At 37.7% G+C, this 20,325-nt stretch overlaps 1 protein-coding gene across 50 annotated transcripts in view; it reads right to left on the bottom strand.

The window, feature by feature from the left end:
• The window catches only part of LOC127367939 (uncharacterized), a 56,819-nt gene that overhangs the window by 16,229 nt on the left and 20,265 nt on the right, over positions 1–20,325 (bottom strand). For 4 of the 50 annotated variants that reach the window (XM_051408211.1, XM_051408216.1, XM_051408232.1 and 1 more), the window contains exons 40-80: positions 19,652–19,804; positions 18,284–18,454; positions 17,925–17,966; positions 17,662–17,814; positions 17,291–17,461; positions 16,924–16,965; positions 13,676–13,828; positions 13,305–13,475; positions 12,948–12,989; positions 12,685–12,837; positions 12,314–12,484; positions 11,963–12,004; positions 11,700–11,852; positions 11,329–11,499; positions 10,986–11,027; positions 10,723–10,875; positions 10,352–10,522; positions 10,004–10,045; positions 9,741–9,893; positions 9,370–9,540; positions 9,020–9,061; positions 8,757–8,909; positions 8,386–8,556; positions 8,043–8,084; positions 7,780–7,932; positions 7,409–7,579; positions 7,066–7,107; positions 6,803–6,955; positions 6,432–6,602; positions 6,087–6,128; positions 5,824–5,976; positions 5,453–5,623; positions 3,726–3,770; positions 3,587–3,622; positions 3,461–3,496; positions 3,323–3,358; positions 3,043–3,195; positions 2,515–2,685; positions 2,184–2,228; positions 919–954; positions 781–816 (exon numbers count right to left, since the gene is read on the bottom strand). In XM_051408211.1, coding sequence (XP_051264171.1) covers positions 781–816; positions 919–954; positions 2,184–2,228; positions 2,515–2,685; positions 3,043–3,195; positions 3,323–3,358; positions 3,461–3,496; positions 3,587–3,622; positions 3,726–3,770; positions 5,453–5,623; positions 5,824–5,976; positions 6,087–6,128; positions 6,432–6,602; positions 6,803–6,955; positions 7,066–7,107; positions 7,409–7,579; positions 7,780–7,932; positions 8,043–8,084; positions 8,386–8,556; positions 8,757–8,909; positions 9,020–9,061; positions 9,370–9,540; positions 9,741–9,893; positions 10,004–10,045; positions 10,352–10,522; positions 10,723–10,875; positions 10,986–11,027; positions 11,329–11,499; positions 11,700–11,852; positions 11,963–12,004; positions 12,314–12,484; positions 12,685–12,837; positions 12,948–12,989; positions 13,305–13,475; positions 13,676–13,828; positions 16,924–16,965; positions 17,291–17,461; positions 17,662–17,814; positions 17,925–17,966; positions 18,284–18,454; positions 19,652–19,804 — 4,578 coding nt within the window. Of the gene's footprint in view, positions 1–3; positions 175–498; positions 652–780; positions 817–918; positions 955–1,062; positions 1,108–1,393; positions 1,565–1,903; positions 2,057–2,183; positions 2,229–2,514; positions 2,686–3,042; positions 3,196–3,322; positions 3,359–3,460; positions 3,497–3,586; positions 3,623–3,725; positions 3,771–5,452; positions 5,624–5,823; positions 5,977–6,086; positions 6,129–6,431; positions 6,603–6,802; positions 6,956–7,065; positions 7,108–7,408; positions 7,580–7,779; positions 7,933–8,042; positions 8,085–8,385; positions 8,557–8,756; positions 8,910–9,019; positions 9,062–9,369; positions 9,541–9,740; positions 9,894–10,003; positions 10,046–10,351; positions 10,523–10,722; positions 10,876–10,985; positions 11,028–11,328; positions 11,500–11,699; positions 11,853–11,962; positions 12,005–12,313; positions 12,485–12,684; positions 12,838–12,947; positions 12,990–13,304; positions 13,476–13,675; positions 13,829–16,923; positions 16,966–17,290; positions 17,462–17,661; positions 17,815–17,924; positions 17,967–18,283; positions 18,455–19,280; positions 19,452–19,651; positions 19,805–20,325 lie in introns of all 50 variants that reach the window. The other 46 variants (XM_051408217.1, XM_051408227.1, XM_051408240.1 and 43 more) reach the window with 42 other exon arrangements.

The raw sequence follows: 20,325 nt of genomic DNA, 5'->3' as shown, positions 1-20,325 counted from the left end.
TACTGTACTGATGAGCAGACTGGCAGTACTGTCCATCAGGAGGAATGGCATTGATGCATCCACATGTGTCACCATTGATGTTGTCACAGGGTCCGTAACGGAAACACTGGTCACATGGCCAACGATACTGATCCTCACATCTGCACTGGAAACCACCACTGCTCGGAGAACAAACTGGACACACAGAATGAATTTCATCTATGAAGACATTTCATGTTTAATATCTAAATATCTAAGCTACAAAATTACTCTTGATGTGTGTATGTCACAAATTGTCCTTACTGTGACATATTGACTGTTAATCTGAGTTATAATACAGAAATGACTTTGCATGAACAAAGTAAAAGCAGATGTCTTTTTGGTTCACTCAAAGACCAAACTGGAAATAAGACTATAGCCTCAAAATATCATAATACAGAGTAACCATGTATTTCACATATTCACTTTATAACAATTCTGAATAAAGTAAACCAAAGTGAAAGAAGCTGCTTGCTGTACCTGTAGAAATGTTGACATCAGATATTTGTAGTTGGTTGCTGATGCTGATGGGGTAACTGATGTTGCTCAGAATGCTCCTCAGTTGATTTATTACTGCAACATCTGAGATGTTCAACTCAATAGAAATCAGGTACTCATAAAGAACTAGGGGAGCTGCAGAGAGAGAGATTAAAGGCAAGACAGAAATATAAAAAATGAGGGAAAACAGTCTGTTGTTTCTCTATAAGGTATGACACATGTTTCATGGTGCTGAATGATTAAATAATGTCCTTTCACTCTTACTTGTTGGTGGTGGAGAGGTTGTTGTTGGAGGAGGAGCTGTCAGCAAAGAAATGAAAGAAGATGAAAAAGATGATGTTAGTGGTATCACATGTAATGTGTATTATTATTATTTAATAGATATGATCTTATTAGGCTTACTTGTTGGTGGTGGAGAGGTTGTTGTTGGAGGAGGAGCTGTCAGCAAAGAAATGAAAGAAGATGGAACCGGTGTTGTTAGCGGTATTACTTGTAATGTGTATTATTATTATTATTATTTATTAAATGTGATCTTCTCATGCTTACTTGTTGATGGTGGAGAGGGTGTTGTTTGGGGACAAGCTGTGAAGTCTGTTAGTATAGGGACAGAGGAGAAGTAAAGTACAGATTACAGACCAGTTATGACCAGTAAAGGAAATGTCACCATTGAGGAGGAGTGATGACAAAATGAATGATTGTAACAATGTCACCTTCATCTTTCCTGCCAAACAAGGAAAGTTCATACATATTTAAAAGAAATATATATGCAATATAGCTAGAATTATGAAGGAAGAGCTTTAAAAAGGTTTCCCCTTCATATATTCTGTATGTTTCAATCCTTTGACAAACCAGTACAGCCTGGTGGAAAACAGCTTACTGTACTGATGAGCAGATTGGCAGTACTGTCCATCAGGAGGAATGGCATTGATGCATCCACATGTGTCACCAGTGATGTTGTCACAGGGTCCGTAACGGAAACACTGGTCACATGGCCAACGATACAGATCCTCACATCTGCACTGGAAATCACCACTGCTCGGAGAACAAACTGGACACAGAGAATGAATTTCATCTATGAAGACATTTCATGTTCAATATCTAAATATCTAAGCTACAAAATTACTCTTGATATGTGGAGCTGAGTATGTCACAAATTTTCCTTACTGTGACATATTGATCATTGACTGTTAATCTGAGTTATAATACAGAAATGACTTTGCATGAACAAAGTAAAAGCAGATATCTTTTTGGTTTACTCAAAGACCAAACTGGAAACAAGACTATAGCCTCAAAATATCATAATATAGAGTAACCACATATTTCACATATTTACTGTATAACAATTCTGAATAAATTAAACCAAAGTGAAAGAAGCTGCTTGCTGTACCTGTAGAAATGTTGACATCAGAGATTTGTAGTTGGTTGCTGATGCTGATGGGGTAACTGATGTTGCTCAGAATGCTCCTCAGTTTATTTATTACTGCAACATCTGAGATGTTCAACTCAATAGAAATCAGGTATTCATAAAGAACTAGAGGAGCTGCAGAGAGAGAGATTAAAGGCAAGACAGAAATATAAAAAATGAGGGAAAACAGTGTGTTGTTTCTCTATAAGGTATTACATGTTTTATGCTACTGAATGATTAAATATTATCCTTTCCCTCTTACTTGTTGATGGTGGAGAGGTTGGTGTTTGGGGACAAGCTGTGAAGTCTGTTGGTATAGGGACAGAGGAGAGAGAAAGTACAGATTACAGACCAGTTATGACCAGTAAAGGAAATGTCACCATTGAGGAGGAGTGATGACAAAATGAATGATTGTAACAATGTCACCTTCATCTTTCCTGCCAAACAAGGAAAGTTCATACATATTTAAAAGAAATATATATGCAATATAGCTAGAATTATGAAGGAAGAGCTTTAAAAAGGTTTCCCCTTCATATATACTGTATGTTTCAATCCTTTGATAAACCAGTACAGCCTGGTGGAAAACAGCTTACTGTACTGATGAGCAGATTGGCAGTACTGTCCATCAGGAGGAATGGCATTGATGCATCCACATGTGTCATCAGTGATGTTGTCACAGGGTCCGTACAGGGAACACTGGTCACATGGCCAACGATACTGATCCTCACATATGCACTGGAAACTACCACTGCTCGGAGAACAAACTGGACACCAAAACACAGAATGAATTTCATCTATGAAGACATTTCATGTTCAATATCTAAATATCTAAGCTACAAAATTACTATTGATATGTGGAGCTAAGTATGTCACAAATTTCCTTACTGTGACATATTGATCATTGACTGTTAATCGGAGTTCTAATAAAGAAATGACTTTGCATGAATGAAGCAAAAGCAGATGTCTTTTTGTTTCACTCAAAGACCAAACTGGAAACAAGACTATAGCCTCAAAATATCATACTGGAGGGTCATAATACAGAGTTACCACGCATTTCACTTATTTACTGTATAACAATTCAGAATAAAGTAAACCAAAGTGAAAGAGGCTGTTGGCTGTACCTGTAGAAATGTTGACATCAAAGATTTGTAGTTGGTTGCTGATGCTGATGGGGTAACTGATGTTGCTCAGAATGCTCCTCAGTTGATTTATTACTGCAACATCTGAGATGTTCAACTCAATAGAAATCAGGTATTCATAAAGAACTAGAGGAGCTGCAGAGAGAGAGATTAAAGGCAAGACAGAAATATAAAAAATGAGGGAAAACAGTGTGTTGTTTCTCTATAAGGTATGACACGTTTCATGGTGCTGAATGGTTAAATAATGTCCTTTCACTCTTACTTGTTGGTGGTGGAGAGGTTGTTGTTGGAGGAGGAGCTGTCAGCAAAGAAAGGAAAGAAGTTGAAAAGGAGGATGTTAGTGGTATCACTTGTAATGTGTATTATTATTATTTATTACATATGATCTTCTCAGGCTTACTTGTTGATGGTGGAGAGGTTGTTGTTGGAGGAGGAGCTGTCAGCAAAGATGGAAAAGATGATGTTAGTGGTATCATATGTAATGTGTATTATTATTCTTTATTAAATATGATCTTTGCAGGCTTACTTGTTGATGGTGGAGAGGTTGTTGTTGGAGGAGGAGCTGTCAGCAAAGAAATGAAAGAAGATGTAAAAGATGATGTCAGTGGTATCACTTGTAATGTATATTTTTTATTATTTATTAAATGTGATCTTCTCATGCTTACTTGTTGATGGTGGAGAGGTTGGTGTTTGGGGACAAGCTGTGAAGTCTGTAGGTAGAGGGACAGAGGAGAAGGAAAGTACAGATTACAGACCAGTTATGACCAGTAATGTGATGAAGGTCCTGGAGAGATTGGTCTTAGCCTAGCTGAGGCCACAGATGAGGACCCTTCTGGACCCTTTGCAATTTGCCTATCAGCCCCATTTAGGAGTCCATGATTCTGTCATCTACCTGCTGCAACGAGCCCATATGCATCTGGATGGTGGGGGAGGCACTGTAAGGGATCACATTCTTTGATTTCTCCAGTGCTTTCAACACCATTCAGCCTCTGCTAATGGGTGAGAATCTGCGGGTGGTGGGTGTTGACGACACTATGATCTCCTGGATTACAGACTACTTGACAGGCAGGCCACAGTTTGTCCATCTGGGCAGTGTCCTGTCTGACGTGGTGGTCAGTGATACAGGAGCTCCACAGGGAACTGTGCTTTCTCCCTTCCTCTTCACCTTATACACCACTGACTTTCAGTACAACTCTGAGTCATGTCACCTGCAGAAGTTTTCTGACGACTCAGCTGTTGTTGGGTGTATAAGAGGGGGAGATGAGGGTGAGTACAGGACACTGGCAGACAACTTTGTAGAGTGGTCCGAACAGAATCACCTGAGGCTGAATGTCAACAAGACCAGAGAGATGGTGATCGACTTCGGTAGGAAAAAGAGGATGCCTTCACAGCCACAGTGGATCAGGGGGGAGGTGGTGGAGGAGGTGGAGGACTACAAATATTTGGGAGTGGTGAACGGCAACAGACTGGACTGGAAATCTAACACGAGGCTGTTTACAAGAAGGGGATGAGCAGACTCTATTTCCTAAGGAAGCTGAGATCCTTCAACGTGTGCAGCAAGATGTTGGAGATCTTCTACCAGTCTGTTGTTGCCAGCGCCATTTTCTTTGCTGTTGTGTGTTTGGGTAGCAGCATCAGAGCCAGCGCCACCAACGGACTTGATAAAATCATCAAGAAGGCTGGCTCTGTACTTGGTCTCAGGCTGGAGTATTTTGAGTCCGTGGTGGAGAGAACGCTGAATAAACTGTTATCCATCATAGACAATGATCAGCACCCTCTCCATCAAACAGTGGTTGGACAGCAGAGCACCTTCTCTCACAGGCTGCTCCAGCTCCGCTGTCGAAGGGACAGATACAGGAAATCTTTCCTGCCACATGCCATCACATTGTACAATAACAGCTAAAACTCTGGTCATAACAATACAGTCTCCAAGCACCTTATATGTTTTATCTGTTCACTGCACCTTATATTTTTAATTTGCACTACAATTATACGGCTTATTTATACATTTTATAGATGTTTTATATTGCATTTTATATTGCTTTTTTTATATGTCTAGGTTGTTACTTCATTGTGTTGTTACTGTGTGTAATGCTGCTGCTACACTGCAATTTCCCAGTTTGGCATCAATAAAGTATATCTATCTATCTATCTATCTATCTATCTAAAGGAAATGTCATCATTGAGGAGGAGTGATGAAAAAATAATGATTGTAACAATGTCACCTTCATCTTTCCTGACAAACAAGGACAGTTCATACATATTTCAAGGAAATATATATGCAATATATATAGAATCATGAAGTAAAAGCTTTAAAAAGGTTTCCCCTTCATATATACTGTATGTTTCAATCCTTTGATAAACAAGGACAGCCTGGTGGAAAAAAGCTTACTGTATTCATGAGCAGACTGGCAGTACTGTCCATCAGGAGGAATGGCATTGATGCATCCACATGTGTCATCAGCGATGTTGTCACAGGGTCCGTACAGGAAACACTGGTCACATGGCCAACGATACTGATCCTCACATCTGCACTGGAAACTACCACTGCTCGGAGAACAAACTGGACACCAAATCAAAGAGAGAATAAATATGTTTACTGATAAATAATCACTTGATGTTTAATCATAAAGAATACAGATCCAAATTCCAGAATTAAGAATATTCAAAGTTTGAAAGAAGTCATGTACCAGCACGATGAGCTGAAAACACAGATTATACCGTTTGGAAATTACATTTTAGACTGCAAACTTATGAATGTACCTGTAGAAATGTTGACATCAGAGATTTGTACTTGGTTGCTGATGCCGATGGGGTAACTGATGTTGCTCAGAATGCTCCTCAGTTGATTTATTACTACAACATCTGAGATGTTCAACTCAATAAAAATCAGGTATTCATAAAGAACTGGAGGAGCTGCAGAGAGAAGATGCATACATTGAGTACAGTTTCTGTAACACATGCAATCAGTGTTGTGCTTATCTTTTTGTGTGTTTTCAACTTAAGTATTGTCTTGTCAGACTTACTTGTTGGTGAAGGAGTTGTTGTAAGAGGACAAGCTGTAAAGTCTATAAGAAGAGACAGAGAGAGAGACAGAGGGAGAGAACGACATAGAGATATGAATAGAGATAGATAAAAAGGCAGACAAAAGATATCATAATGTAATGAAACCTTATTTATTATTTATACGCTGCCATTAGGATATCTCATAAGATTATACAAAATCAATCTACATTGTTATGCAGACGACACCCAGATCTATCTCTGTTTTTGGTACTGACTCATCCAACAGTGAAATTAGAAACATACTAGGTTCGTACTCCAATTCTATTACTTCACAGTGCAGTAACAATTATTACAAACCAACTTACTGTACTGATGAGCAGACTGGCAGTACTGTCCAACAGGAGGAATGGCATTGATGCATCCACATGTGTCACCAGTGATGTTGTCACAGGGTCCGTACAGGAAACACTGGTCACATGGCCAACGATACTGATCCTCACATCTGCACTGGAAACCACCACTGCTCAGAGAACAAACTGGACACCAACACAAAGAGAGAATAAATATGTTTACTGATAAATAACCACTTGATGTTTAATCATAAAGAATACAAATCCAAATTCCAGAATTAAGAATATTCAAAATTTGAAAGAAGTCATGTACCAGTAGGATGAGCTGAAAACACAGATTATACCTTTTGGAAATTACATTTTAGACTGCAAAGTTATGAATGCACCTGTAGAAATGTTGACATCTGAGATTTGTACTTGGTTGCTGATTCTGATGGGGTAACTGATGTTGCTCAGAATGCTCCTCAGTTGATTTATTACTGCAACATCTGAGATGTTCAACTCAATAGAAATCAGGTATTCATAAAGAACTGGAGGAGCTGCAGAGAGAAGATGCATACATTAAGTACAGTTTCTGTAACACATGCAATCAGTGTTGTGCTTGTCTTTTTGTGTGTTTTCAAATTAAATATTGTCTTTTCAGGCTTACTTGTTGGTGAAGGAGTTGTTGTAAGAGGACAAGCTGTAAAGTCTGTAAGTAGAGACAGAGAGAGAGAGAAAGAGAGAACGACATAGAGATATGAATAGAGATAGATAAAAAGGCAGACAAAAGATATCATAATGTAATGAAACCTTATTTATTATTTATACGCTGCCATTAGGATATCTCATAAAATTATACAAAATCAATCTACATTGTTATGCAGACGACACCCAGATCTATCTCTGTTTTTGGTACTGACTCATCCAACAGTGAAATTAGAAACATACTAGGTTCGTACTCCAATTCTATTACTTCACAGTGCAGTAACAATTATTACAAACCAACTTACTGTACTGATGAGCAGACTGGCAGTACTGTCCAACAGGAGGAATGGCATTGATGCATCCACATGTGTCACCAGTGATGTTGTCACAGGGTCCGTACAGGAAACACTGGTCACATGGCCAACGATACTGATCCTCACATCTGCACTGGAAACCACCACTGCTCAGAGAACAAACTGGACACCAACACAAAGAGAGAATAAATATGTTTACTGATAAATAACCACTTGATGTTTAATCATAAAGAATACAAATCCAAATTCCAGAATTAAGAATATTCAAAATTTGAAAGAAGTCATGTACCAGTAGGATGAGCTGAAAACACAGATTATACCGTTTGGAAATTACATTTTAGACTGCAAAGTTATGAATGCACCTGTAGAAATGTTGACATCTGAGATTTGTACTTGGTTGCTGATTCTGATGGGGTAACTGATGTTGCTCAGAATGCTCCTCAGTTGATTTATTACTGCAACATCTGAGATGTTCAACTCAATAGAAATCAGGTATTCATAAAGAACTGGAGGAGCTGCAGAGAGAAGATGCATACATTAAGTACAGTTTCTGTAACACATGCAATCAGTGTTGTGCTTGTCTTTATGTGTGTTTTCAAATTAAATATTGTCTTTTCAGGCTTACTTGTTGGTGAAGGAGTTGTTGTAAGAGGACAAGCTGTAAAGTCTGTAAGTAGAGACAGAGAGAGAGAGAAAGAGAGAACGAGATACAGATATAAATAGAGATAGATAAAAAGGCAGACAAAAGATATCATAATGTAATGAAACCTTATTTATTATTTATACGCTGCCATTAGGATATCTCATAAGATTATACAAAATCAATCTACATTGTTATGCAGACGACACCCAAATCTATCTCTGTTTTTGGTACTGACTCATCCAACAGTGAAATTAGAAACATACTAGGTTCGTGCTCCAATTTTATTACTTCACAGTGGAGTAACAATTATTACAAACCAACTTACTGTACTGATGAGCAGACTGGCAGTACTGTCCAACAGGAGGAATGGCATTGATGCATCCACATGTGTCACCAGTGATGTTGTCACAGGGTCCGTACAGGAAACACTGGTCACATGGCCAACGATACTGATCCTCACACCTGCACTGGAAACCACCACTGCTCGGAGAACAAACTGGACACCAACACAAAGAGAGAATAAATATGTTTACTGATAAATAACCACTTGATGTTTAATCATAAAGAATACAAATCCAAATTCCAGAATTAAGAATATTCAAAATTTGAAAGAAGTCATGTACCTGTAGGATGAGCTGAAAACACAGATTATACCGTTTGGAAATTACATTTTAGACTGCAAAGTTATGAATGCACCTGTAGAAATGTTGACATCTGAGATTTGTACTTGGTTGCTGATTCTGATGGGGTAACTGATGTTGCTCAGAATTCTCCTCAGTTGATTTATTACTGCAACATCTGAGATGTTCAACTCAATAGAAATCAGGTATTCATAAAGAACTGGAGGAGCTGCAGAGAGAAGATGCATACATTAAGTACAGTTTCTGTAACACATGCAATCAGTGTTGTGCTTATCTTTATGTGTGTTTTCAAATTAAATATTGTCTTGTCAGACTTACATGTTGGTGATGGAGTTGTTGTAAGAGGACAAGCTGTAAAGTCTGTAAGTAGAGACAGAGAGAGAGAGACAGAGAGAGAGAGAGAACGAGTGAGAGATATATATAGAGATAGATAAAAAGGGAGACAAAAGATATCATAATGTAATGAAACGTTATTTACTATTTATATGCTGCCATTAGGATATCTCATAAGATTATACAAAATCAATCTCCACTGTTATGGAGACGACACCGAGATCTATCTCTGTTTTTGGTACTGACTCATCCAACAGTGAAATTAGAAAATACTAGGTTCATACTCCAATTTTATAACTTCACAGTGGAGTAACAATTATTACAAACCAACTTACTGTACTGATGAGCAGACTTGCAGTACTGTCCATCAGGAGGAATGGCATTGATGCATCCACATGTGTCAACAGTGATGTTGTCACAGGGTCCGTACAGGAAACACTGGTCACATGGCCAACGATACTGATCCTCACATCTGCACTGGAAACTACCACTGCTCGGAGAACAAACTGGACACCAACACAAAGAGAGAATAAATATGTTTACTGATAAATAACCACTTGATGTTTAATCATAAAGAATACAAATCCAAATTCCAGAATTAAGAATATTCAAAATTTGAAAGAAGTCATGTACCAGTAGGATGAGCTGAAAACACAGATTATACCGTTTGGAAATTACATTTTAGACTGCAAAGTTATGAATGCACCTGTAGAAATGTTGACATCCGAGATTTGTACTTGGTTGCTGATGCTGATGGGGTAACTGATGTTGCTCAGGATGCTCCTCAGTTGATTTATTACTGCAACATCTGAGCTGTTCAACTCAATAGAAATCAGGTATTCATAAAGAACTGGAGGAGCTGCAGAGAGAAGATGCATACATTAAGTACAGTTTCTGTAACACATGCAATCAGTGTTGTGCTTGTCTTTTTGTGTGTTTTCAAATTAAATATTGTCTTTTCAGGCTTACTTGTTGGTGAAGGAGTTGTTGTAAGAGGACAAGCTGTAAAGTCTGTAAGTAGAGACAGAGAGAGAGAGAGAGGAGAGAGAGAACGACATAGAGATATGAATAGAGATAGATAAAAAGGCAGACAAAAGATATCATAATGTAATGAAACCTTATTTATTATTTATACGCTGCCATTAGGATATCTCATAAAATTATACAAAATCAATCTACATTGTTATGCAGACGACACCCAGATCTATCTCTGTTTTTGGTACTGACTCATCCAACAGTGAAATTAGAAACATACTAGGTTCATACTCCAATTCTATTACTTCACAGTGCAGTAACAATTATTACAAACCAACTTACTGTACTGATGAGCAGACTGGCAGTACTGTCCAACAGGAGGAATGGCATTGATGCATCCACATGTGTCACCAGTGATGTTGTCACAGGGTCCGTACAGGAAACACTGGTCACATGGCCAACGATACTGATCCTCACATCTGCACTGGAAACCACCACTGCTCAGAGAACAAACTGGACACCAACACAAAGAGAGAATAAATATGTTTACTGATAAATAACCACTTGATGTTTAATCATAAAGAATACAAATCCAAATTCCAGAATTAAGAATATTCAAAATTTGAAAGAAGTCATGTACCAGTAGGATGAGCTGAAAACACAGATTATGCCGTTTGGAAATTACATTTTAGACTGCAAAGTTATGAATGCACCTGTAGAAATGTTGACATCTGAGATTTGTACTTGGTTGCTGATTCTGATGGGGTAACTGATGTTGCTCAGAATGCTCCTCAGTTGATTTATTACTGCAACATCTGAGATGTTCAACTCAATAGAAATCAGGTATTCATAAAGAACTGGAGGAGCTGCAGAGAGAAGATGCATACATTAAGTACAGTTTCTGTAACACATGCAATCAGTGTTGTGCTTGTCTTTATGTGTGTTTTCAAATTAAATATTGTCTTTTCAGGCTTACTTGTTGGTGAAGGAGTTGTTGTAAGAGGACAAGCTGTAAAGTCTGTAAGTAGAGACAGAGAGAGAGAGAAAGAGAGAACGAGATACAGATATAAATAGAGATAGATAAAAAGGCAGACAAAAGATATCATAATGTAATGAAACCTTATTTATTATTTATACGCTGCCATTAGGATATCTCATAAGATTATACAAAATCAATCTACATTGTTATGCAGACGACACCCAAATCTATCTCTGTTTTTGGTACTGACTCATCCAACAGTGAAATTAGAAACATACTAGGTTCGTGCTCCAATTTTATTACTTCACAGTGGAGTAACAATTATTACAAACCAACTTACTGTACTGATGAGCAGACTGGCAGTACTGTCCAACAGGAGGAATGGCATTGATGCATCCACATGTGTCACCAGTGATGTTGTCACAGGGTCCGTACAGGAAACACTGGTCACATGGCCAACGATACTGATCCTCACACCTGCACTGGAAACCACCACTGCTCGGAGAACAAACTGGACACCAACACAAAGAGAGAATAAATATGTTTACTGATAAATAACCACTTGATGTTCAATCATAAAGAATACAAATCCAAATTCCAGAATTAAGAATATTCAAAATTTGAAAGAAGTCATGTACCTGTAGGATGAGCTGAAAACACAGATTATACCGTTTGGAAATTACATTTTAGACTGCAAAGTTATGAATGCACCTGTAGAAATGTTGACATCTGAGATTTGTACTTGGTTGCTGATTCTGATGGGGTAACTGATGTTGCTCAGAATTCTCCTCAGTTGATTTATTACTGCAACATCTGAGATGTTCAACTCAATAGAAATCAGGTATTCATAAAGAACTGGAGGAGCTGCAGAGAGAAGATGCATACATTAAGTACAGTTTCTGTAACACATGCAATCAGTGTTGTGCTTATCTTTATGTGTGTTTTCAAATTAAATATTGTCTTGTCAGACTTACATGTTGGTGATGGAGTTGTTGTAAGAGGACAAGCTGTAAAGTCTGTAAGTAGAGACAGAGAGAGAGAGACAGAGAGAGAGAGAGAACGAGATAGAGATATATATAGAGATAGATAAAAAGGGAGACAAAAATATCATAATGTAATGAAACGTTATTTACTATTTATATGCTGCCATTAGGATATCTCATAAGATTATACAAAATCAATCTCCACTGTTATGGAGACGACACCCGAGATCTATCTCTGTTTTTGGTACTGACTCATCCAACAGTGAAATTAGAAACATACTAGGTTCATACTCCAATTTTATAACTTCACAGTGGAGTAACAATTATTACAAACCAACTTACTGTACTGATGAGCAGACTTGCAGTACTGTCCATCAGGAGGAATGGCATTGATGCATCCACATGTGTCACCAGTGATGTTGTCACAGGGTCCGTACAGGAAACACTGGTCACATGGCCAACGATACTGATCCTCACATCTGCACTGGAAACTACCACTGCTCGGAGAACAAACTGGACACCAACACAAAGAGAGAATAAATATGTTTACTGATAAATAACCACTTGATGTTTAATCATAAAGAATACAAATCCAAATTCCAGAATTAAGAATATTCAAAATTTGAAAGAAGTCATGTACCTGTAGGATGAGCTGAAAACACAGATTATACCGTTTGGAAATTACATTTTAGACTGCAAAGTTATGAATGCACCTGTAGAAATGTTGACATCTGAGATTTGTACTTGGTTGCTGATTCTGATGGGGTAACTGATGTTGCTCAGAATTCTCCTCAGTTGATTTATTACTGCAACATCTGAGATGTTCAACTCAATAGAAATCAGGTATTCATAAAGAACTGGAGGAGCTGCAGAGAGAAGATGCATACATTAAGTACAGTTTCTGTAACACATGCAATCAGTGTTGTGCTTATCTTTATGTGTGTTTTCAAATTAAATATTGTCTTGTCAGACTTACTTGTTGGTGAAGGAGTTGTTGTAAGAGGACAAGCTGTAAAGTCTGTAAGCAGAGATAGAGACAGAGAGAGAGAGACAGAGAGAGAGAGAGAACAAGATAGAGATATATATAGAGATAGATAAAAAGGGAGACAAAAAATATCATAATGTAATGAAACGTTATTTACTATTTATATGCTGCCATTAGGATATCTCATAAGATTATACAAAATCAATCTCCATTGTTATGCAGACGACACCGAGATCTATCTCTGTTTTTGGTACTGACTCATCCAACAGTGAAATTAGAAACATACTAGGTTCATACTCCAATTTTATAACTTCACAGTGGAGTAACAATTATTACAAACCAACTTACTGTACTGATGAGCAGACTTGCAGTACTGTCCATCAGGAGGAATGGCATTGATGCATCCACATGTGTCACCAGTGATGTTGTCACAGGGTCCGTACAGGAAACACTGGTCACATGGCCAACGATACTGATCCTCACATCTGCACTGGAAACTACCACTGCTCGGAGAACAAACTGGACACCAACACAAAGAGAGAATAAATATGTTTACTGATAAATAACCACTTGATGTTTAATCATAAAGAATACAAATCCAAATTCCAGAATTAAGAATATTCAAAATTTGAAAGAAGTCATGTACCTGTAGGATGAGCTGAAAACACAGATTATACCGTTTGGAAATTACATTTTAGACTGCAAAGTTATGAATGCACCTGTAGAAATGTTGACATCCGAGATTTGTACTTGGTTGCTGATGCTGATGGGGTAACTGATGTTGCTCAGGATGCTCCTCAGTTGATTTATTACTGCAACATCTGAGCTGTTCAACTCAATAGAAATCAGGTATTCATAAAGAACTGGAGGAGCTGCAGAGAGAAGATGCATACATTAAGTTCAGTTTCTGTAACACATGCAATCAGTGTTGTGCTTATCTTTATGTGTGTTTTCAAATTAAATATTGTCTTGTCAGACTTACTTGTTGGTGAAGGAGTTGTTGTAAGAGGACAAGCTGTAAAGTCTGTAAGCAGAGAAAGAGACAGAGAGAGAGAGAGAGAGAGAGAGGGAGAGAACAAGATAGAGATATACATAGAGATAGATAAAAAGGGAGACAAAAGATATCATAATGTAATGAAACCTTATATACTATTTATACGCTGCCATTGGGATATCTCATAAGATTATACAAAATCAATCTACATTGTTATGCAGACGACACCCAGAACTATCTCTGTTTTTGGTACTGACTCATCCAACAGTGAAATTAGAAACATACTAGGTTCATACTCCAATTTTATTACTTCACAGTGGAGTAACAATTATTACAAACCAACTTACTGTACTGATGAGCAGACTGGCAGTACTGTCCATCAGGAGGAATGGCATTGATGCATCCACATGTGTCACCAGTGATGTTGTCACAGGGTCCGTACAGGAAACACTGGTCACATGGCCAACGATACTGATCCTCACATCTGCACTGGAAACTACCACTGCTCGGAGAACAAACTGGACACCAACACAAAGAGAGAATAAATATGTTTACTGATAAATAACCACTTGATGTTTAATCATAAAGAATACAAATCCAAATTCCAGAATTAAGAATATTCAAAATTTGAAAGAAGTCATGTACCAGTAGGATGAGCTGAAAACACAGATTATACCGTTTGGAAATTACATTTTAGACTGCAAAGTTATGAATGCACCTGTGGAAATGTTGACATCCGAGATTTGTACTTGGTTGCTGATGCCGATGGGGTAACTGATGTTGCTCAGGATGCTCCTCAGTTGATTTATTACTGCAACATCTGAGCTGTTCAACTCAATAGAAATCAGGTATTCATAAAGAACTGGAGGAGCTGCAGAGAGAAGATGCATACATTAAGTTCAGTTTCTGTCACACATGCAATCAGTGTTGTGCTTATCTTTATGTGTGTTTTCAAATTAAATATTGTCTTGTCAGACTTACTTGTTGGTGAAGGAGTTGTTGTAAGAGGACAAGCTGTAAAGTCTGTAAGCAGAGAAAGAGACAGAGAGAGAGAGAGAGAGAGAGAGAGAGGGAGAGAACAAGATAGAGATATACATAGAGATAGATAAAAAGGGAGACAAAAGATATCATAATGTAATGAAACCTTATATATTATTTATACGCTGCCATTAGGATATCTCATAAGATTATACAAAATCAATCTACATTGTTATGCAGACGACACCCAGATCTATCTCTGTTTTTGGTACTGACTCATCCAACAGTGAAATTAGAAACATACTAGGTTCATACTCCAATTTTATTACTTCACAGTGGAGTAACAATTATTACAAACCAACTTACTGTACTGATGAGCAGACTGGCAGTACTGTCCATCAGGAGGAATGGCATTGATGCATCCACATGTGTCACCAGTGATGTTGTCACAGGGTCCGTACAGGAAACACTGGTCACATGGCCAACGATACTGATCCTCACATCTGCACTGGAAACTACCACTGCTCGGAGAACAAACTGGACACCAACACAAAGAGAGAATAAATATGTTTACTGATAAATAACCACTTGATGTTTAATCATAAAGAATACAAATCCAAATTCCAGAATTAAGAATATTCAAAATTTGAAAGAAGTCATGTACCAGTAGGATGAGCTGAAAACACAGATTATACCGTTTGGAAATTACATTTTAGACTGCAAAGTTATGAATGCACCTGTGGAAATGTTGACATCCGAGATTTGTACTTGGTTGCTGATGCCGATGGGGTAACTGATGTTGCTCAGGATGCTCCTCAGTTGATTTATTACTGCAACATCTGAGCTGTTCAACTCAATAGAAATCAGGTATTCATAAAGAACTGGAGGAGCTGCAGAGAGAAGATGCGTACATTAAGTACAGTTTCTGTAACACATGCAATCAGTGTTGTGCTTATCTTTATGTGTGTTTTCAAATTAAATATTGTCTTGTCAGACTTACTTGTTGGTGAAGGAGTTGTTGTAAGAGGACAAGCTGTAAAGTCTGTAAGCAGAGAAAGAGACAGAGAGAGAGAGAGAGAGAGAGAGAGAGAGAGAACAAGATAGAGATATACATAGAGATAGATAAAAAGGGAGACAAAAGATATCATAATGTAATGAAACCTTATATATTATTTATACGCTGCCATTGGGATATCTCATAAGATTATACAAAATCAATCTACATTGTTATGCAGACGACACCCAGAACTATCTCTGTTTTTGGTACTGACTCATCCAACAGTGAAATTAGAAACATACTAGGTTCATACTCCAATTTTATTACTTCACAGTGGAGTAACAATTATTACAAACCAACTTACTGTACTGATGAGCAGACTGGCAGTACTGTCCATCAGGAGGAATGGCATTGATGCATCCACATGTGTCACCAGTGATGTTGTCACAGGGTCCGTACAGGAAACACTGGTCACATGGCCAACGATACTGATCCTCACATCTGCACTGGAAACTACCACTGCTCGGAGAACAAACTGGACACCAACACAAAGAGAGAATAAATATGTTTACTGATAAATAACCACTTGATGTTTAATCATAAAGAATACAAATCCAAATTCCAGAATTAAGAATATTCAAAATTTGAAAGAAGTCATGTACCAGTAGGATGAGCTGAAAACACAGATTATACCGTTTGGAAATTACATTTTAGACTGCAAAGTTATGAATGCACCTGTGGAAATGTTGACATCCGAGATTTGTACTTGGTTGCTGATGCCGATGGGGTAACTGATGTTGCTCAGGATGCTCCTCAGTTGATTTATTACTGCAACATCTGAGCTGTTCAACTCAATAGAAATCAGGTATTCATAAAGAACTGGAGGAGCTGCAGAGAGAAGATGCATACATTAAGTTCAGTTTCTGTCACACATGCAATCAGTGTTGTGCTTATCTTTATGTGTGTTTTCAAATTAAATATTGTCTTGTCAGACTTACTTGTTGGTGAAGGAGTTGTTGTAAGAGGACAAGCTGTAAAGTCTGTAAGCAGAGAAAGAGACAGAGAGAGAGAGAGAGAGAGAGAGAGAGAGAGGGAGAGAACAAGATAGAGATATACATAGAGATAGATAAAAAGGGAGACAAAAGATATCATAATGTAATGAAACCTTATATATTATTTATACGCTGCCATAAGGATATCTCATAAGATTATACAAAATCAATCTACATTGTTATGCAGACGACACCCAGATCTATCTCTGTTTTTGGTACTGACTCATCCAACAGTGAAATTAGAAACATACTAGGTTCATACTCCAATTTTATTACTTCACAGTGGAGTAACAATTATTACAAACCAACTTACTGTACTGATGAGCAGACTGGCAGTACTGTCCATCAGGAGGAATGGCATTGATGCATCCACATGTGTCACCAGTGATGTTGTCACAGGGTCCGTACAGGAAACACTGGTCACATGGCCAACGATACTGATCCTCACATCTGCACTGGAAACTACCACTGCTCGGAGAACAAACTGGACACCAACACAAAGAGAGAATAAATATGTTTACTGATAAATAACCACTTGATGTTTAATCATAAAGAATACAAATCCAAATTCCAGAATTAAGAATATTCAAAATTTGAAAGAAGTCATGTACCAGTAGGATGAGCTGAAAACACAGATTATACCGTTTGGAAATTACATTTTAGACTGCAAAGTTATGAATGCACCTGTGGAAATGTTGACATCCGAGATTTGTACTTGGTTGCTGATGCCGATGGGGTAACTGATGTTGCTCAGAATGCTCCTCAGTTGATTTATTACTGCAACATCTGAGATGTTCAACTCAATAGAAATCAGGTATTCATAAAGAACTGGAGGAGCTGCAGAGAGAAGATGCGTACATTAAGTACAGTTTCTGTAACGCATGCAATCAGTGTTGTGCTTATCTTTATGTGTGTTTTCAAATTAAATATTGTCTTGTCAGACTTACTTGTTGGTGAAGGAGTTGTTGTAAGAGGACAAGCTGTAAAGTCTGTAAGCAGAGAAAGAGACAGAGAGAGAGAGAGAGAGAGAGAGAGAGAGAACAAGATAGAGATATACATAGAGATAGATAAAAAGGGAGACAAAAGATATCATAATGTAATGAAACCTTATATATTATTTATACGCTGCCATTGGGATATCTCATAAGATTATACAAAATCAATCTACTTTGTTATGCAGACGACACCCAGAACTATCTCTGTTTTTGGTACTGACTCATCCAACAGTGAAATTAGAAACATACTAGGTTCATACTCCAATTTTATTACTTCACAGTGGAGTAACAATTATTACAAACCAACTTACTGTACTGATGAGCAGACTGGCAGTACTGTCCATCAGGAGGAATGGCATTGATGCATCCACATGTGTCACCAGTGATGTTGTCACAGGGTCCGTACAGGAAACACTGGTCACATGGCCAACGATACTGATCCTCACATCTGCACTGGAAACTACCACTGCTCGGAGAACAAACTGGACACCAACACAAAGAGAGAATAAATATGTTTACTGATAAATAACCACTTGATGTTTAATCATAAAGAATACAAATCCAAATTCCAGAATTAAGAATATTCAAAATTTGAAAGAAGTCATGTACCAGTAGGATGAGCTGAAAACACAGATTATACCGTTTGGAAATTACATTTTAGACTGCAAAGTTATGAATGCACCTGTGGAAATGTTGACATCCGAGATTTGTACTTGGTTGCTGATGCCGATGGGGTAACTGATGTTGCTCAGGATGCTCCTCAGTTGATTTATTACTGCAACATCTGAGATGTTCAACTCAATAGCAATCAGGTATTCAAAAAGAACTGGAGGAGCTGCAGAGAGAAGATGCATACATTAAGTTCAGTTTCTGTCACACATGCAATCAGTGTTGTGCTTATCTTTATGTGTGTTTTCAAATTAAATATTGTCTTGTCAGACTTACTTGTTGGTGAAGGAGTTGTTGTAAGAGGACAAGCTGTAAAGTCTGTAAGCAGAGAAAGAGACAGAGAGAGAGAGAGAGAGAGAGAGAGAGGGAGAGAACAAGATAGAGATATACATAGAGATAGATAAAAAGGGAGACAAAAGATATCATAATGTAATGAAACCTTATATATTATTTATACGCTGCCATTAGGATATCTCATAAGATTATACAAAATCAATCTACATTGTTATGCAGACGACACCCAGATCTATCTCTGTTTTTGGTACTGACTCATCCAACAGTGAAATTAGAAACATACTAGGTTCATACTCCAATTTTATTACTTCACAGTGGAGTAACAATTATTACAAACCAACTTACTGTACTGATGAGCAGACTGGCAGTACTGTCCATCAGGAGGAATGGCATTGATGCATCCACATGTGTCACCAGTGATGTTGTCACAGGGTCCGTACAGGAAACACTGGTCACATGGCCAACGATACTGATCCTCACATCTGCACTGGAAACTACCACTGCTCGGAGAACAAACTGGACACCAACACAAAGAGAGAATAAATATGTTTACTGATAAATAACCACTTGATGTTTAATCATAAAGAATACAAATCCAAATTCCAGAATTAAGAATATTCAAAATTTGAAAGAAGTCATGTACCAGTAGGATGAGCTGAAAACACAGATTATACCGTTTGGAAATTACATTTTAGACTGCAAAGTTATGAATGCACCTGTGGAAATGTTGACATCCGAGATTTGTACTTGGTTGCTGATGCCGATGGGGTAACTGATGTTGCTCAGAATGCTCCTCAGTTGATTTATTACTGCAACATCTGAGATGTTCAACTCAATAGAAATCAGGTATTCATAAAGAACTGGAGGAGCTGCAGAGAGAAGATGCGTACATTAAGTACAGTTTCTGTAACACATGCAATCAGTGTTGTGCTTATCTTTATGTGTGTTTTCAAATTAAATATTGTCTTGTCAGACTTACTTGTTGGTGAAGGAGTTGTTGTAAGAGGACAAGCTGTAAAGTCTGTAAGCAGAGAAAGAGACAGAGAGAGAGAGAGAGAGAGAGAGAGAGAGAACAAGATAGAGATATATATAGAGATAGATAAAAAGGGAGACAAAAGATATAATGTAATGAAACCTTATATATTATTTATACGCTGCCATTGGGATATCTCATAAGATTATACAAAATCAATCTACATTGTTATGCAGACGACACCCAGAACTATCTCTGTTTTTGGTACTGACTCATCCAACAGTGAAATTAGAAACATACTAGGTTCATACTCCAATTTTATTACTTCACAGTGGAGTAACAATTATTACAAACCAACTTACTGTACTGATGAGCAGACTGGCAGTACTGTCCATCAGGAGGAATGGCATTGATGCA

This window comes from Dicentrarchus labrax, unplaced genomic scaffold (genome assembly GCF_905237075.1).
Source record: "Dicentrarchus labrax unplaced genomic scaffold, dlabrax2021, whole genome shotgun sequence".
Lineage (NCBI taxonomy): Eukaryota > Metazoa > Chordata > Actinopteri > Moronidae > Dicentrarchus > Dicentrarchus labrax.
Note: the sequence above shows the minus strand (reverse complement) of the source record. Positions and strands in the feature narration are given on the sequence as shown.